Source organism: Phycodurus eques, chromosome 20, assembly GCF_024500275.1.
Source record: "Phycodurus eques isolate BA_2022a chromosome 20, UOR_Pequ_1.1, whole genome shotgun sequence".
Taxonomy (NCBI): Eukaryota; Metazoa; Chordata; class Actinopteri; order Syngnathiformes; family Syngnathidae; genus Phycodurus; species Phycodurus eques.
The window spans coordinates 15,441,912-15,455,467 of NC_084544.1; the positions used below are offsets into that span (position 1 = coordinate 15,441,912).

General features: G+C 47.1%; 1 protein-coding gene across 1 annotated transcript in view; it reads right to left on the reverse strand.

Annotated features, from left to right (window-relative positions):
* The window catches only part of gmeb1 (glucocorticoid modulatory element binding protein 1), an 80,654-nt gene that overhangs the window by 54,926 nt on the left and 12,172 nt on the right, over nt 1-13,556 (reverse strand). The window contains 1 exon segment of the mRNA XM_061664204.1: nt 2,917-3,020. Coding sequence (XP_061520188.1) covers nt 2,917-3,020 — 104 coding nt within the window.

Below are 13,556 nucleotides of genomic sequence, written 5' to 3' on the forward strand. Positions count from 1 at the left end.
ACTTTAAAATATTCATTTTGAATAATTTCCTGCAGAAAAAACATTTCACACGTCTCCATTTCTGTAGTCCAAGTGATCATACTACAATCCGTAAGAACACGAAGGAAGACGGGGTTTGCAATAAAATGTTCATAAAAGCAAATTGTTCCATGCATGTTTTCAATGTTGTTTGTTGATATGATGAGTATATGTTTCACACACATGTGCTGTTTTGAAGGTTAATCAGATCTGGGCTGTCCTCCGGAGTTGAGAAGGAGAACGGGTTGGGTGAACAAGACAGTTACACTTTGGCTGTTTTTCCCTTGATAAAAGATTATAGGGAGCAATTGTAATCTTGACTGTAAATCGTCTCCATGGCAACACAGGAAGTGTGCTGTGTGCTGAAAATAGATGGCCAAAGAGGTGGAATGTCTCCTGCTCTTTTAAGGAAGTGAAAGGTCACCGGGGCCCCCCTCTGGAGCCAGGCCTGGAGGTGGGGCTTGAAGGCAAGCGCCTGGTGGCCGGGTCTGCACACATGGGGGCACAGCTTAAAAGGGTAAGGTGGGTCCCCCTACCCGTGGGCTCACCACCTGTGGGAGGGGCCATAGGGTCAGGTGCAGTGTGAGATGGGCGGTGGACCAAGGCAGGGACCTTGGCGATCCGATCCCCGGCTACAGAAGCTGGCTCTAGGGGCGTCAAATGTCACCTCTCTGGCAGGGAAGGAGCCCGAGCTGGTGTGTGAGGTCGAGAAGTTCCGACTAATTGTAGTCGGACTCGCCTCCACGCACAGCTTGGGCTCTGGTACCACTCCTTTGAGAGGGGTTGGACTCTCTTCCACTCTCGAGTTGCCCACGGTGAGAGGTGGCAAGCAGGTGTGGGTATACTTATTGCCCCCCGGCTCGGCACCTGTACGTTGGGGTTCACCCCGGTGGACGGGAGGGTAGCCTCCCTCCGCCTTCGGGTCGGGGGGACGGGTCCTGACTGTTGTTTGTGAGTACCCACCCTTTTTGGATTCCTTGGAGGGGGTGCTGGAGAGCGCTCCCACTAGCGACTGCAGCGTTCTGCTGGGGGACTTCAATGCTCACGTGGGCAATGACAGTGAGACCTGGAAGGACCTGAGTGGGAGGAACGGCCCCCCCAATCAGAACCCGAGCGGTGTTCTGTTATTGGACTTCTGTGCTCATCACGGATTGTCCATAACGAACACCATGGTCAAGCATAAGGGTGTCTACACGTGCATTTGACACCAGGACACCCTAGGACGCAGTTTGATGATCGACTTTGTGGTCGTGTCATCGGACTTGCGGCCACATGTCTTGGACACTCGGGTGAAGAGAGGGGCAGAGCTGTCAACTGATCACCACCTGGTGGTGAGTTGGCTCCGATGGTGGGGGAAGATGCCGGTCCGACGTGACAGGCCCAAACGTATTGTGAGGGTCTGATGGGAACGTCTGGCAGAATCCCCTGTCAGTAGTTTCAACTCCCACCTCCGACAGAACTTTGCTCATGTTCCGGGGAAGGCGGGGGACATCGACTCCGAGTGGACCATGTTTCGCGCCTCCATTGCTGAGGCGGCCGACCGGAGCTCTGGCCGTAAGGTGGCCGGTGCCTGTCGTGGCAGCAATCCCCGAACCCGTTGGTGTGCCGTCAAGCTGAAGGAGGAGTCCTATCGGGCCTAATTGGCCTGTGGGACTCCTGAGGCAGCTTATGGGTAACGGTTGGCCAAGCGGAATGCAGCTTTGGTGGGCGCTGAAGCAAAAAGTCTGGTATGGGAGGGGTTCGGTGAGGCCATGGAGAGACTTCCGGGCACCTTCAAGGAAATTTTAGTCCACCATCCGGCGTCTCAGGAGGGGGAAGCAATGCACCATCAACAATGTGTATAGCGGGGATGGGGCGCCGCTGACCTCGACTCGGGACGTTGTGAGACGGTGGGGAGAATACGTCGAAGACCTCGTCAATTCCACCGACAGGCCTTCCCATGAGGAAGCAGAGCCTGGGTTCTCTGAGGCGGGCTCTCCTATTTCTGGGGTTGAGGTCACTGAGGTGGTTAAAAAGCTGCTCGAAGGCAAGGATGAGATTCGCCCCGAGTTCCTGAAGGCTCTGGATGTTGTGGGGCTGTCCTGGTTGACACGCCTCTGCAACATCGCATGTACATCAGGGACAGTGCCTCTGGATTGGCAGACTGAGGTGTTGGATACAATATCCTTGTATGGTTCATTTTTGCATCGATAAACAGAACATAGAAAAGAACACTGTACCTACGGTGAAACAAGGAGAGGGCTCGGTTACATACTGGGGCTCCTTTGTGGCAACAGGCACAGCATGTCTTGAATATGTTGCAGAGCACAATGACATCTCAAGACGAACAAGGCATTGTGGAGCAGAATCTGCTGCACAATGTCATCAGAAAGCTTGGGCTTGCTGCAGGTGTCGGATCCTCCAACAGGATAAAAACTCAAAAGTACACAGCTAAAACCCAAATATGGCTCAAAACAAAACAAACTATTCTGAAATTGGCCTTATGAGCAATGATCGAAATCCTATCTGTGGAAGGAGATGAAACATGCAGTCTGGAGAAGGCACCCTTCATACTGTATCTTTCAAAGACAGCTGTAGTGGTTTACTTTGTGGACTTGGAGAAAAAAACATTTGAGGGTGTGCAGATGTGCTTCTAGTGGTCTTGATTGGATTATTAAAATTCAAAATGTGGACTGCTTTTCTCTAATTCAGGGGCATTAATTACCTGAGTAAATTAAGCTTTAGCCAAGATAGTGCATGATATGCTGCTTGCTGCTATGCCTTGTGATTTCAAGGAGGAGGATCAAGAGGTTTTTCATCACCCAGTGTCTATAATGGAACAAGGTCCAAATAAACATATACTGTATACGCATACCTATTGCTGCTAAACATTTAATTCATTTTACAGTAAAAGCCCACCTTAGCATGACTCCACCCATCCGGATTGCTCGTTTCCAGTCTTTCAGAGTGGCCTTTCCAGAAATATGTACAAACTGCTTTGGACTGATCAGCTGATCGTCATACTAGGGAAGAGAGGATTTGCAAGGTTTATATTAGTTACTTTGACGATAAGGATAGAGTATACAGAATGTATAGTATGTAAGGTACAGTTCTGTTCAGAATAATAGGATCATGCTGCATTGTGTGATTCTAGTGGAAGGCAGTGAAGTGTGGTGAGGTTCCCGGCTAGTGACGCATGAATACTGGAGTCCTATTTACTATTCGTGAACAAAACAGTGTATTTGCCATGAAATTAGCAGCCGGACATTTAGAAAAATGGTTTAAACACACACATACACACATTTATTAGGGGTATATTATTCGGGGTATAACGATTCAGCCCGTTCAGCAATTTCGTCCGGCCCGCGGGATCAGTTTGAAGTCAGCCACATCATCTTATGTGGCCGGCCAAAGCAAATCATTTGCATCAACTTCCATGATTCTTGCTAAAATATGTACCAAAGTTTCACATCATAATATGTGCATAAATAATGTTGAGATATTGCAAGCATTTTTTTGTTTGTTACCAAACCCCTTTTTACAGCAACTTGAACAATAGTTGAACATACTATTATCCTTTACTTCTGATTTGAAAGTTATCCATCATTTCGTTGTGTATATATAATACTATGATCAGGCAATGAATGATTTATATGGTTGCACGGTCATAACGGCCCTCTGAGGGAAACCATACCAACAATACAGCCCGCGACAAAAATTAGTTTGACACCCCTGACTCTAACCCTCCGAAACAATTCAGTGTTTGGAAATTGATTCAGTAATTTTTGAGCCAAAAATCCAACCAGCGTGACGGTGAAATAAATACCTGGATACTGCAAAGAGCAGGCGAATGTCCTAAATTTATTTTGTTTCTTCTAAAGGTATCAGATAACATTAATTATGGATATAATAAACAAACAATAAACAACTAAGTAGCGTATATTGGTTTTGGATAAAAACTTAATTAACTTAGGAGAAAAAAATAACCCAGCACCGACGCCTGCGTTGCTTCCGGTTTAGCGTGATTTTACATTTAACGTTATAATCACTATTTTTGTCTTGAAAAGGGGTAACCACGTCTCTTTTTTAGATGTGTAAAATTTAGGAATAAGGGACGAAAAACCTCAGTCTCATATTCTAGAAGGCTGCTACATTTATGAAATAAGAGTCCTCGATTACAGAGGTTTATAATGAACTCAAAACACAAGAAGTGGAATTTTATAGAAAATCTACGAACAGATCAGGCTGAGAAAACCGATCGAATCCTTCTTCGACCGGAAAGCGCATGTGGTGTCAACGGAGGACAGAGAGAAAAGGGGAAGGCCGCCCCGTAGCTGGAGAGCTGTTAGGAAAGAGCTAAGAGCAGAAGCAGAGGCGGGAGCCAAAAGCAGAAGAGGCGGGAGCCAAATGGTTAAATACCCCGGGGGGCGTGTCTAAGGGATGGAAAAACCTGAATTTTGGTCTACACAAACATCATATGTTAATATAAAACACTCCCAACTTTGTACTCTTACTTATAGATAAAGCATATAGAGTGATTGTTTAAACTTTAGTCTTGGCAGATCAACTGCTTATTGTTCAATACAACATTTCGTACGGTTTGGCTTCAAATCAAGACGAACAGTTCTCAAAGTCTTGGAGCTGAAACAATGACACAGACATCAAGGCATACATTTGGAATGTTTCTGCAGAGTTCCTAAAATGTCAAAACAGACATTTATCTTCAGTTCACGAAACTTCGAATGAGAGTCCACAGGTTTGCAGTTCCTCTCAAACGCCAGCGGGTGTCGCCTGTGTCCCAGCAATTGTTCCCAGTGAGCATTTGGCGGCGGCTTGCGTGCATGTCTTAATATTAAAACAAGTAGTTCATTGCTGTATTTGAGTTCCTGTAAAAGGCAGTGCTTAAACATAACTCAAGGTCCGGGTGTTGTAGTTCAACTTGTGGTATATCCAACTAATAAATCCATCGTTTTCGATCTGCCTCACCTTGGTCTTATTGGAGAGAGAATCTCCCAACCTTTTGGTCAATATCAGTTCTGCACATCAAAATGGTTTTTGATGTCTGGAATCCAGATTCGTCGGGGAGCTGCTAATTAGTTTAAGGTCCGGGTGAGATAAATTAGGCATCCTTATGGTCGTCTTGCACAGCAGGGCGGCTTGGAAATATGCAGTTTATCACATCATTGGTGTGGGGGAGTGTGGCAACCGGGCCAAAGGCACTACAACTATAAAGTCAAATAATAATAATAATAAGAAGACTTTTTGACTTTTCAATAAACTTTATTTAGCACACCTTTTGACAAAGACCCCAATATACATAAACAAAATAAAGACCAAAAAAAAAAATTAAAACCCCAAAAATTTAAATGTACACAAATATGTAGAAACATTTTTTAAAATGCAACACCAGTGATCCATATTCACTCCTGAGCACAAAACATTTTCAATAGCCTACCTATCCACAAAGGCATCCAGATTATTGGTAACCGTATAAAAGGTGTGCAACTAACTCCAACCATCTTGTTTTTCCTGCTTTTCCATATAGCCAATTTAGCATTAGCAAACATAAAATCCATTAACACCACAGTTTTCTTTCTTTTTCTGGAATAAGTTGGTCCAAAGATAAAAAGCTGGAAAGAGAAATCCTCTCCTAAACCCCCCACCCACTCCTTTAACATTTAAAAAATACCAGCCAACGGGGGACATAGAAGCACTAAGTGGTCCAACGTCTCTGCCTGTAAACAAAATGGACAACCTTCCCCAGTGCCAGTGTAAAAGTGAGCTCTGTATATGTTCGTAGCTATTATTCCATGTATAGTCCTCCATTTGATATCACCCATCCGTTTTTCATCAGAAGGCTTATACAGGACCGACCGGCTTCCTTTTGGGGAATATTCCGAACCAAACACCTCTGTCCACCTCGACACTCTGACTCCAGTGAGCGATCCATTGTTCAGCACCAACTCTCTTCCATTATAGGAGCTAAAGTTCCCAAGTTCTGCAGTTTTTAGGGACAGTACGACTCCACTCTGCTCCCTCCATTCCCCCACAGCAAGAATCACGCCAAGAGGAGGAAAGACAGACTCAGCCCCATCACTCCACTGGTGAGCTAAATCACTGTTCCGTATAAAGTCCTGGTGTTTTGCTGATAGTGACTGCCACACCTCCTTCACCAGACCATGTGAACTAAGTTAGAGTGGACACCAGTCCTCTCAGCCAGTGTCTCTGGGGATGTCCTTATCAAGTGTCCCATCTTAACATATCCCTGCCTCCCTGAAAGCTCTTCTTATAGTCCATCCATCCATCCATTTTCTACCGCTTATCCGGGTCGGGTCGCGGGGGCAGTAGCTTTAGCAGTGACGCCCAGCCACTTCATCCAGCTCTTCCGGGGGGATCCCGAGGCGTTCCCAGGGCAGCCAAAGGATGTAGTGTCTCCAGCGTGTCCTGGGTTGTCCCCGGGGTCTCCTCCCGGTGGGACGGGCCCGGAACACCTCACCAGGGAGGCGCCCGGGAGGCATCGGAATCAGATGCCCCAGCCACCTCATCTGGCTTCTCTCGATGTGGAGGAGCAGCGGCTCTACTCTGAGATCCTCCCGGATGGCCGAGTTTCTCACCCTATCTCTAAGGGAGAGCCCGGACACCCTGCGGAGGAAACTCATTTCGGCCGCTTCGCATCCGGAATCTTGTTCTTTCAGTCACGACCCACAGCTCGTGACCATAGGTGAGCGTAGGAACGTAGATCGACCGGTAAATCGAGAGCCTCGCCTTCCGGCTTAGCTCCTTCTTTACCACAACGGATCGATACAAAGTCCGCATCACTGCAGACGCTGCACCGATCCGCCTTTCAATCTCCCGTTCCATTCTTCCCTCACTCATGAACAAGACCCCAAGATACTTGAACTCCTCCACTTGGGGCAGGATCTCATCCCCGATTTGGATAGGGCACGCCACCCTTTTCCGACTGAGGACCATAGTCTCAGATTTGGAGGTGCTGGTGCCCATGGCAAACAGGTCCTAGGTGAGGGACCAGACAAAGCACGGATCAAAGACCCCTTATGACGAAGACAAAATATGGACTCAGGTTTCCCTTGCCTGGACGCGGGTCACCGGGGCCCCCCTCTGGAGCCAGGCCTGGAGGTCGGGCTCGAAGGAGACTGCCTGGTGGCCGGGCCTGCACGCAAGGGGCCCGGCCAGGCACAGCCCGAAAGGGTAGCGTGGGTCGCCCTTCCCATGGGCTCACCGCCTGTGGGAGGGGCCATAGGGGTCGGGTGCAGTGCGAGCTGGGTGGTGACCGAAGGCGGGGACCTTAGCAATCCGATCCCCGGCTACAGAAGCTGGCTCTAGGGATGTGGAATGTCACCTCTCTGGCAGGGAAGGAGCCCGAGCTGGTGTGTGAGGTCGAGAAGTTCCGACCTGATATAGTCTGACTCGCCTCCACGCACAGCTTGGGCTCTGGTACCAGTCCTCTCGAGAGGGGTTGGACTTTCTTCCACTCTGGAGTTGCCCGTGGTGAGAGGTGAAGAGAGGTGCAGGTGTGGGTATACTTATTGCTCCCCGACTCGGCGCCTGTATGTTGGGGTTCACCCCGGTGGACAAGAGGGTAGCCTCTCCGCCTTCGGGTGGGGGGACGGATCCTGACTGTTGTTTGTGCCTATGCACCAAACAGCAGTTCAGAGTACCCAACCTTTTTGGAGTCCTTGGAGGGGGTGCTGGAGAGCGCTCCCGCTGGGGACTCCATCGTTCTGCTGGGGGACTTCAATGCTCACGTGGGCAATGACAGTGAGACCTGGACCCCACCCCCCCCCCCGACAGAACCCAAGCGGTGTTTTGTTATTGGACTTCTGTGCTCATCACGGCTTGTCCATAACGAACACCATGTTCAAGCATAAGGGTGTCCACACTGTGCACTTGGCACGAGGACACCCTAGGTCGCAGTTCGATGATCGACTTTGGTGGTCGCTGAAGCAAAAACTCTGGCATGGGAGGAGTTCGGTGAGGCGCTTCTTATAGGGTCAGACAAAAAAGCATTCACAGTTAGAAAAACATTATTGAATAGTGGCTCTTCAAACAACCACAATCCAAGCTCTGCAGAGGCTCGAGTAAAGTCCAAAGTCTGCCAAGCATCAAAGTCAGAGCTGTAAAAAAGTGACAGACGATACAGACTGTAGCCAGAGGACAACAGGAACAGATGTACGGCCCTACGGCGCAAAAGATGAGTGACGGCTGACCAGATGTTTGTCGTAACCCAGCCGTACAACAGCCTCTGTGCCGTCCGTAAACGAAAAGCAGCCATCCCGGAGGCAATATCTATAAGGCCCTGCCCCCCTTCCGTCACAGGAAGATACATGACCGACGCTCTCATCCAGTGATGACCAGTCCAGAAAAAGTTCACCAGCATCTTCTGTAGCTGTTTAATCAGTCCTGGTGTCCACCAGAAGAGAGGCAACAAGATTGGTTACAATCAGAGTTCCTGTGACACAGCTGTGGTAGCAACCATTTTCATCTAGACAACTTAGCCTGCACTTTTCCCAGCACTCCCTCTCAATTCTTAGCAACCATCTTGTCGTCACCCAAATAAATCCCCAGAATTTTCAACCCACTATTTCCCCATGTAAGGCCACCAGGGAGACCATACACAGTCCCTTGTGTTGGATTACCTTCCCAACATACCTCACTCTTATCCCACTTCACCTTAGCTGAGGAAGTCTTTTCATACAGCGTTAGACTTTCTCTCAGTGTCTCTATGTCCCCATGTCCCTGGACCATTACATTAATGTCATCAGCATAGGCTGACACGACTATGGGAGGGCTATAAATCATCTCAGGCATTGACATAGACCGTTCAGAATTTTCCTAAATCTAAATAGGAGAGGCTCGACAGCATAACTATACAAAAGTCCCGAGATAGGGGAGCCTTGCCTAATCCCTCTCCCGACCATGACTGGTCTGCTCAGTCCTCCCCCAACCTTAACTACACAACATGCACTCTTGTACAGCAGTTTCACCCATGATAGAAAAAGCTCCCCAACTCCAAATGCCCGCAATGTGGAAAATAAGAAAGAATTATCCACACGATCAAATGCTTTTTCTTGATCAATGGAAATTATGCCTACATCAACACCTTATGCCATGCACACATAAAAAATGTCTCTCATTAAAAATAGATTATCCAACAAGGATATGCCAGGGACGCAGTACGACTGGTCTGCACCAATTACAAAGTCAATCTAAACTTTTAGTCTGTTTGCTAAAACTTTGGATAAAATGTTATAGTCCGTACATAGCAAGGCTACAAGTCTCCAATTCTTGAGCAAAATTAAAGCCCCCTTTCTTGGCAGAAGAGAGATCACCGCACGCCGACAGGAAGCTGAAAGAGTCCCTTTCCCAAAGGAGTCCTTAAAAACCTCCCACAAGTCAATCCCAATTATATTCCAGAAGTTTGTATAGAAATTTGCTGGTATTCCGTCCAAACCTGGGGCCTTACCAGAGGTCAACTGGGTCACCGCAGTCCTTAATTCCTTCAAAGTAATGTCAGAGCCAAGTACATCTTGTACATCAGATCCCAGCTGAGGGAAGTAGTGTCTCTGCTGCCTTTCCATCGCACCTTTCTGCCTCAAACAGGTTGGAGTAGAAAGACACTGCTAGCCTTCTCATTTCTGCAGAATCTGAAGTCTGCGTCCCATCAGGCCGCTGAAGGCACACAATTTGTTTCCTTTGTCCAAAAGAGCTCTCTAATCAAGAAGGAGGTGGGTGCATCGATGTCCCTCAGTGTGGTGAAACGTGAACGTGGAAAAAAAGTCAACTGCTGTCTTTTTTTTTTTTTTATTTAACTGCTCTGTATTTTCAGCAGCCACACACTCCAAAACCTCAATGTCTAGTTTCTCTATAGCCGTCATAGCATTAATACTAGAGAAGGATGTGTACTGGTGGCAAAACACTTTCACTTGACTTTTTCCTACCTCGCACCACTGATCGAAGGAGGAAAAAAACTCCTTCTTTGGCGCTCCAATTACTCCAAAACAATTTAAAAATTTCACAAAAAACTAAATCATGTAAAGCTTTAACATTAAAATGCCAGAATGATCTCGGCTTGTCCACGTGTGACAAAATTAATTCCAATACCAGATGATCTGTAAAACCAACCGGGGAAATTTGACAATTAATTGCCCTGGTGTTAAAAGCCACAGAGATAAAATCTGTCTAATCTGGCTGCAATAATCACACCATCAAAAACTTTCATTCGAGTGTATTGTCTGTCCGTTGGATGCTTCGTCCTCCACACATCTGCTAAGTCCAACTCCTTCATCATCTTTGACAAAAAACAGGATAACTGGGTATGGGGCTCCTGTCCTATTCTATCTAAAGTGGGATCAGTGCAACAGTTCCAGTTCCAGTCACCCCCCCCCCCCCTCCCCAAAACTGAAACACATTCTCCTTGAACACAGCTGTCCAATTTTTCTTTCAATACTTGGAATAAACTCCAAACGATCCTGCCCGCAATTTGGTGCATATACATTCACAAATTTAAACATAATATCTTGGATTTCTGCCTTAACCATTACAATCCTCCCTCCAACTATTTCTGTGATCAGAATCAGAATCATCTTTATTTGCCAAGTATGTCCAAAAAACACACAAGTGATTTGTCTCCGGTAATTGGAGCCGCTCTAGTACGACAACAGACAGTCAATTTACAGAACACTTTGGAGACAGAAAGACATTGACAAAAAAAAAAACAGTTACTGAGCAATAAAGGGTTGCTAGTTATCTGGTAATGCGGGTACATTTATTTTTGCAGAGTCCTCTAGCACTTAGAGCAGTTCGAATGACTAATATTGCAATAGTCCGGTGCAATGACCATTGTGCAAAGGGCGCCAAGACTTCAAGCGAGTAGTGTGATAATCTGGGACAATGTTGCAGATACTCCTCAGTCAGTGTGCAAATGGAGCAAATGCTACTCTGGCATGAGTGGGCAGTATTGGTCAACAACAAATATGCCTATAGTGCAGCGTGGCGAGACTACTACAGTGAGTGCACGAGTAAAATAGAATTGGCCCAACAGAAATGTGACAACAAACTCAAGACAAAAAAATTGCCAGCATGTTGCAATGGAATTGTAGGTTAGGTGTTAGGTCCGGGAGGATTTTGCACGCTCTTGTCTTAGTTATAGCAGCGTGCAAGCCCTCAAGGGTCGGTAGGGGGGTACTGACAATCTTTGCAGAAGTTTTGATTGTCCGTTGAAGTCGGAGTTTGTCCTTTTTTGTAGCAGTACCAAACCAGTAGCCGCAGGAACTACATCCTCTGCTGGGCCTTTTTGAGGACACAGTTGATGTTGATCGGCCACTTCAGGTCCTGAGAGACTGTAATTCCCAGGAACTTGAAGGTCTCGACGGTTGACACAAGGCAGCTGGACAGCATGAGGAGCAGCTGTGGCGAAGGATGCCTCCTGAAGTCCACAATCATCTCTACAGTATTGAGCGTGTGCAGCTCCAGGTTGTGTCGGCCGCACCACAGCTGCAGCCGCTCCACTTCATGTCGATATGCAGACTCGTCACCGTCCTTGATGAGGCCGATGACAGCGGTGTCATCTGCAAACTTTAAGAGTTTGACAGCCGGGTGCGTTGAGGTGCAGTCGTTCGTGTAGAGAGAGAAGAGCAGCGGAGAGAGGACACAACCTTGGGGCGCCCCAGTGCTGATGCTGCGTGTGGTTGAGGTGTCCTACCCCAGCCTCACCTGCTGTGTCCTGCCCGTCAGGAAGCTGTAAATCCACTGGCAGGTGAGACGTTGAGCTGGAGAAGCTTGGAGGAAAGGGATGATGGTGTTGAACGCTGAGCTGAAGTCCACGAACAGCATCCTCACGTAGGTCCCTGCCCTGTCGAGGTGTTCTAGGATGAAGTGCGGTCCCGTGTTGACTGCATTATCCGAAGACCTGTTTGCTCGGTAGGCAAACTGCATGGGTCCAGCAGGGGACCTGTGACGCTCTTGAGGTGGTCCAGCACGAGACGTTCAAAGGACTTCATGACCACAGATGTCAAGGCGACAGGCCTGTAGTCATTTAGACCCGAGATTGTAGGTTTCTTGGGGACTGGAATGATGGTGGAGCGTTTCAAACAGGATGGGACTTCGCACAGTTCCAGAGATCTATTGAAGATCTGTGTGAAGACTGGAGCAAGGAGGTCCGCGCAGACTTTAAGGCAGGATGGGGACACATGGTATGGGCCTGCCGCTTTGTTAATCTTTTGTTGTTTGAAAATGCCTCTCACATCCTGTTCACGCAGAAGTCGGTGGTGTGATAGTGGTCGGGTGTTGGGTGTGAAAGTGTCCTTTTCACATCTGCAGTAGAAGGTGATCAAGTCGTTGGCTATCGTGCTATTGTTCTCAGCTTGGGGGGGTCGTAGCTTGTAATTAGTCAGTGATTGGAATGCATGCCAGACTGATTTAGAGTGTTTTGCGCTAAACTGTTTTTCCAACTTTGCTGCATAGTTCCTCTTTGCAATGTTAATTTATTCCGTCAGCTGGTTTCTAGCTCGATTATACAGGGCCCTGTCCCCGCTTTGATATGCGTCCTCCTTAGCTTGGCGAAGCTGCTCAAGTGTGGCAGTGAACTACGGCTTGTTGTTGTTGAATGTGTGAAATGACTTTGTTGGTACACAAACCTCTTCACAGAAACTGATATACGATGTGACAGTGTCCATATATTCATCCAGGCTGCCAGCTGAATTTTCAAAGACACTCCAGTCTGTGCAGTCTAAACTGCTTTGAAGATCCACCTTTGCTTCATTGCTCCACTTTTTCACTGTTTTCACTGTAGGCTTCGTGCATTTAAGTTCTTGCCTGTATGTCGGTATTAAGTGAATTAAGCAGTGATCAGACGAGCCCAGTGCTGCACGAGGTTTGGCACGGTATGCGTTTTCGGGGTCAAATGATTGATAAAATGTCAACACTAAGAGTGGGACTAAATAAAATAGCGACCCCCGCACTGAGATTAGAGCCATGACTGCAAATGTAGTGACCGCCCCCAGTTCGTTTCATTTAAATTATCACTGTGTTTCTTGCAACATAGCGATGTCTATTCTTTTTTGTTTTATGACTTCTAACACTAGCGCCCTCTTCTGTGCATTTCTACCCCTGTTGATATTTAAAGATGCAACCCGTAAATAGTTCATATTAATAAAAAGAAAGAAAAAACAACCAGCCAAAGACAACAACAAAGGAAACATCCTGTGTTGTAGTTCCATTTCTAATTTAATGATGAAGTCTCTTTTACCACTTAAAATTTCCTAGCAGCAGTCACATGCTTCCTCAGGTTATATCTCTTCTTATCATCAAGCAAATCTGTTCCTACCATCTTCTGTAGGGTACTCACAGTCTCCACAAACTATCTAAAATCTGGAAAATATTCTTGTACATCAACCGTTTTACCGAATGTATCCCCCAAACACTCATCTATTTCTTTCAAAGGGTACAGATCCTTACTCTGGGAAATGCTGTAAGCAATTGAAGCACCATCAGGGTCACCATCAGTCTCCATCCCCAGAGCCTGGCTACCATCACCTGTT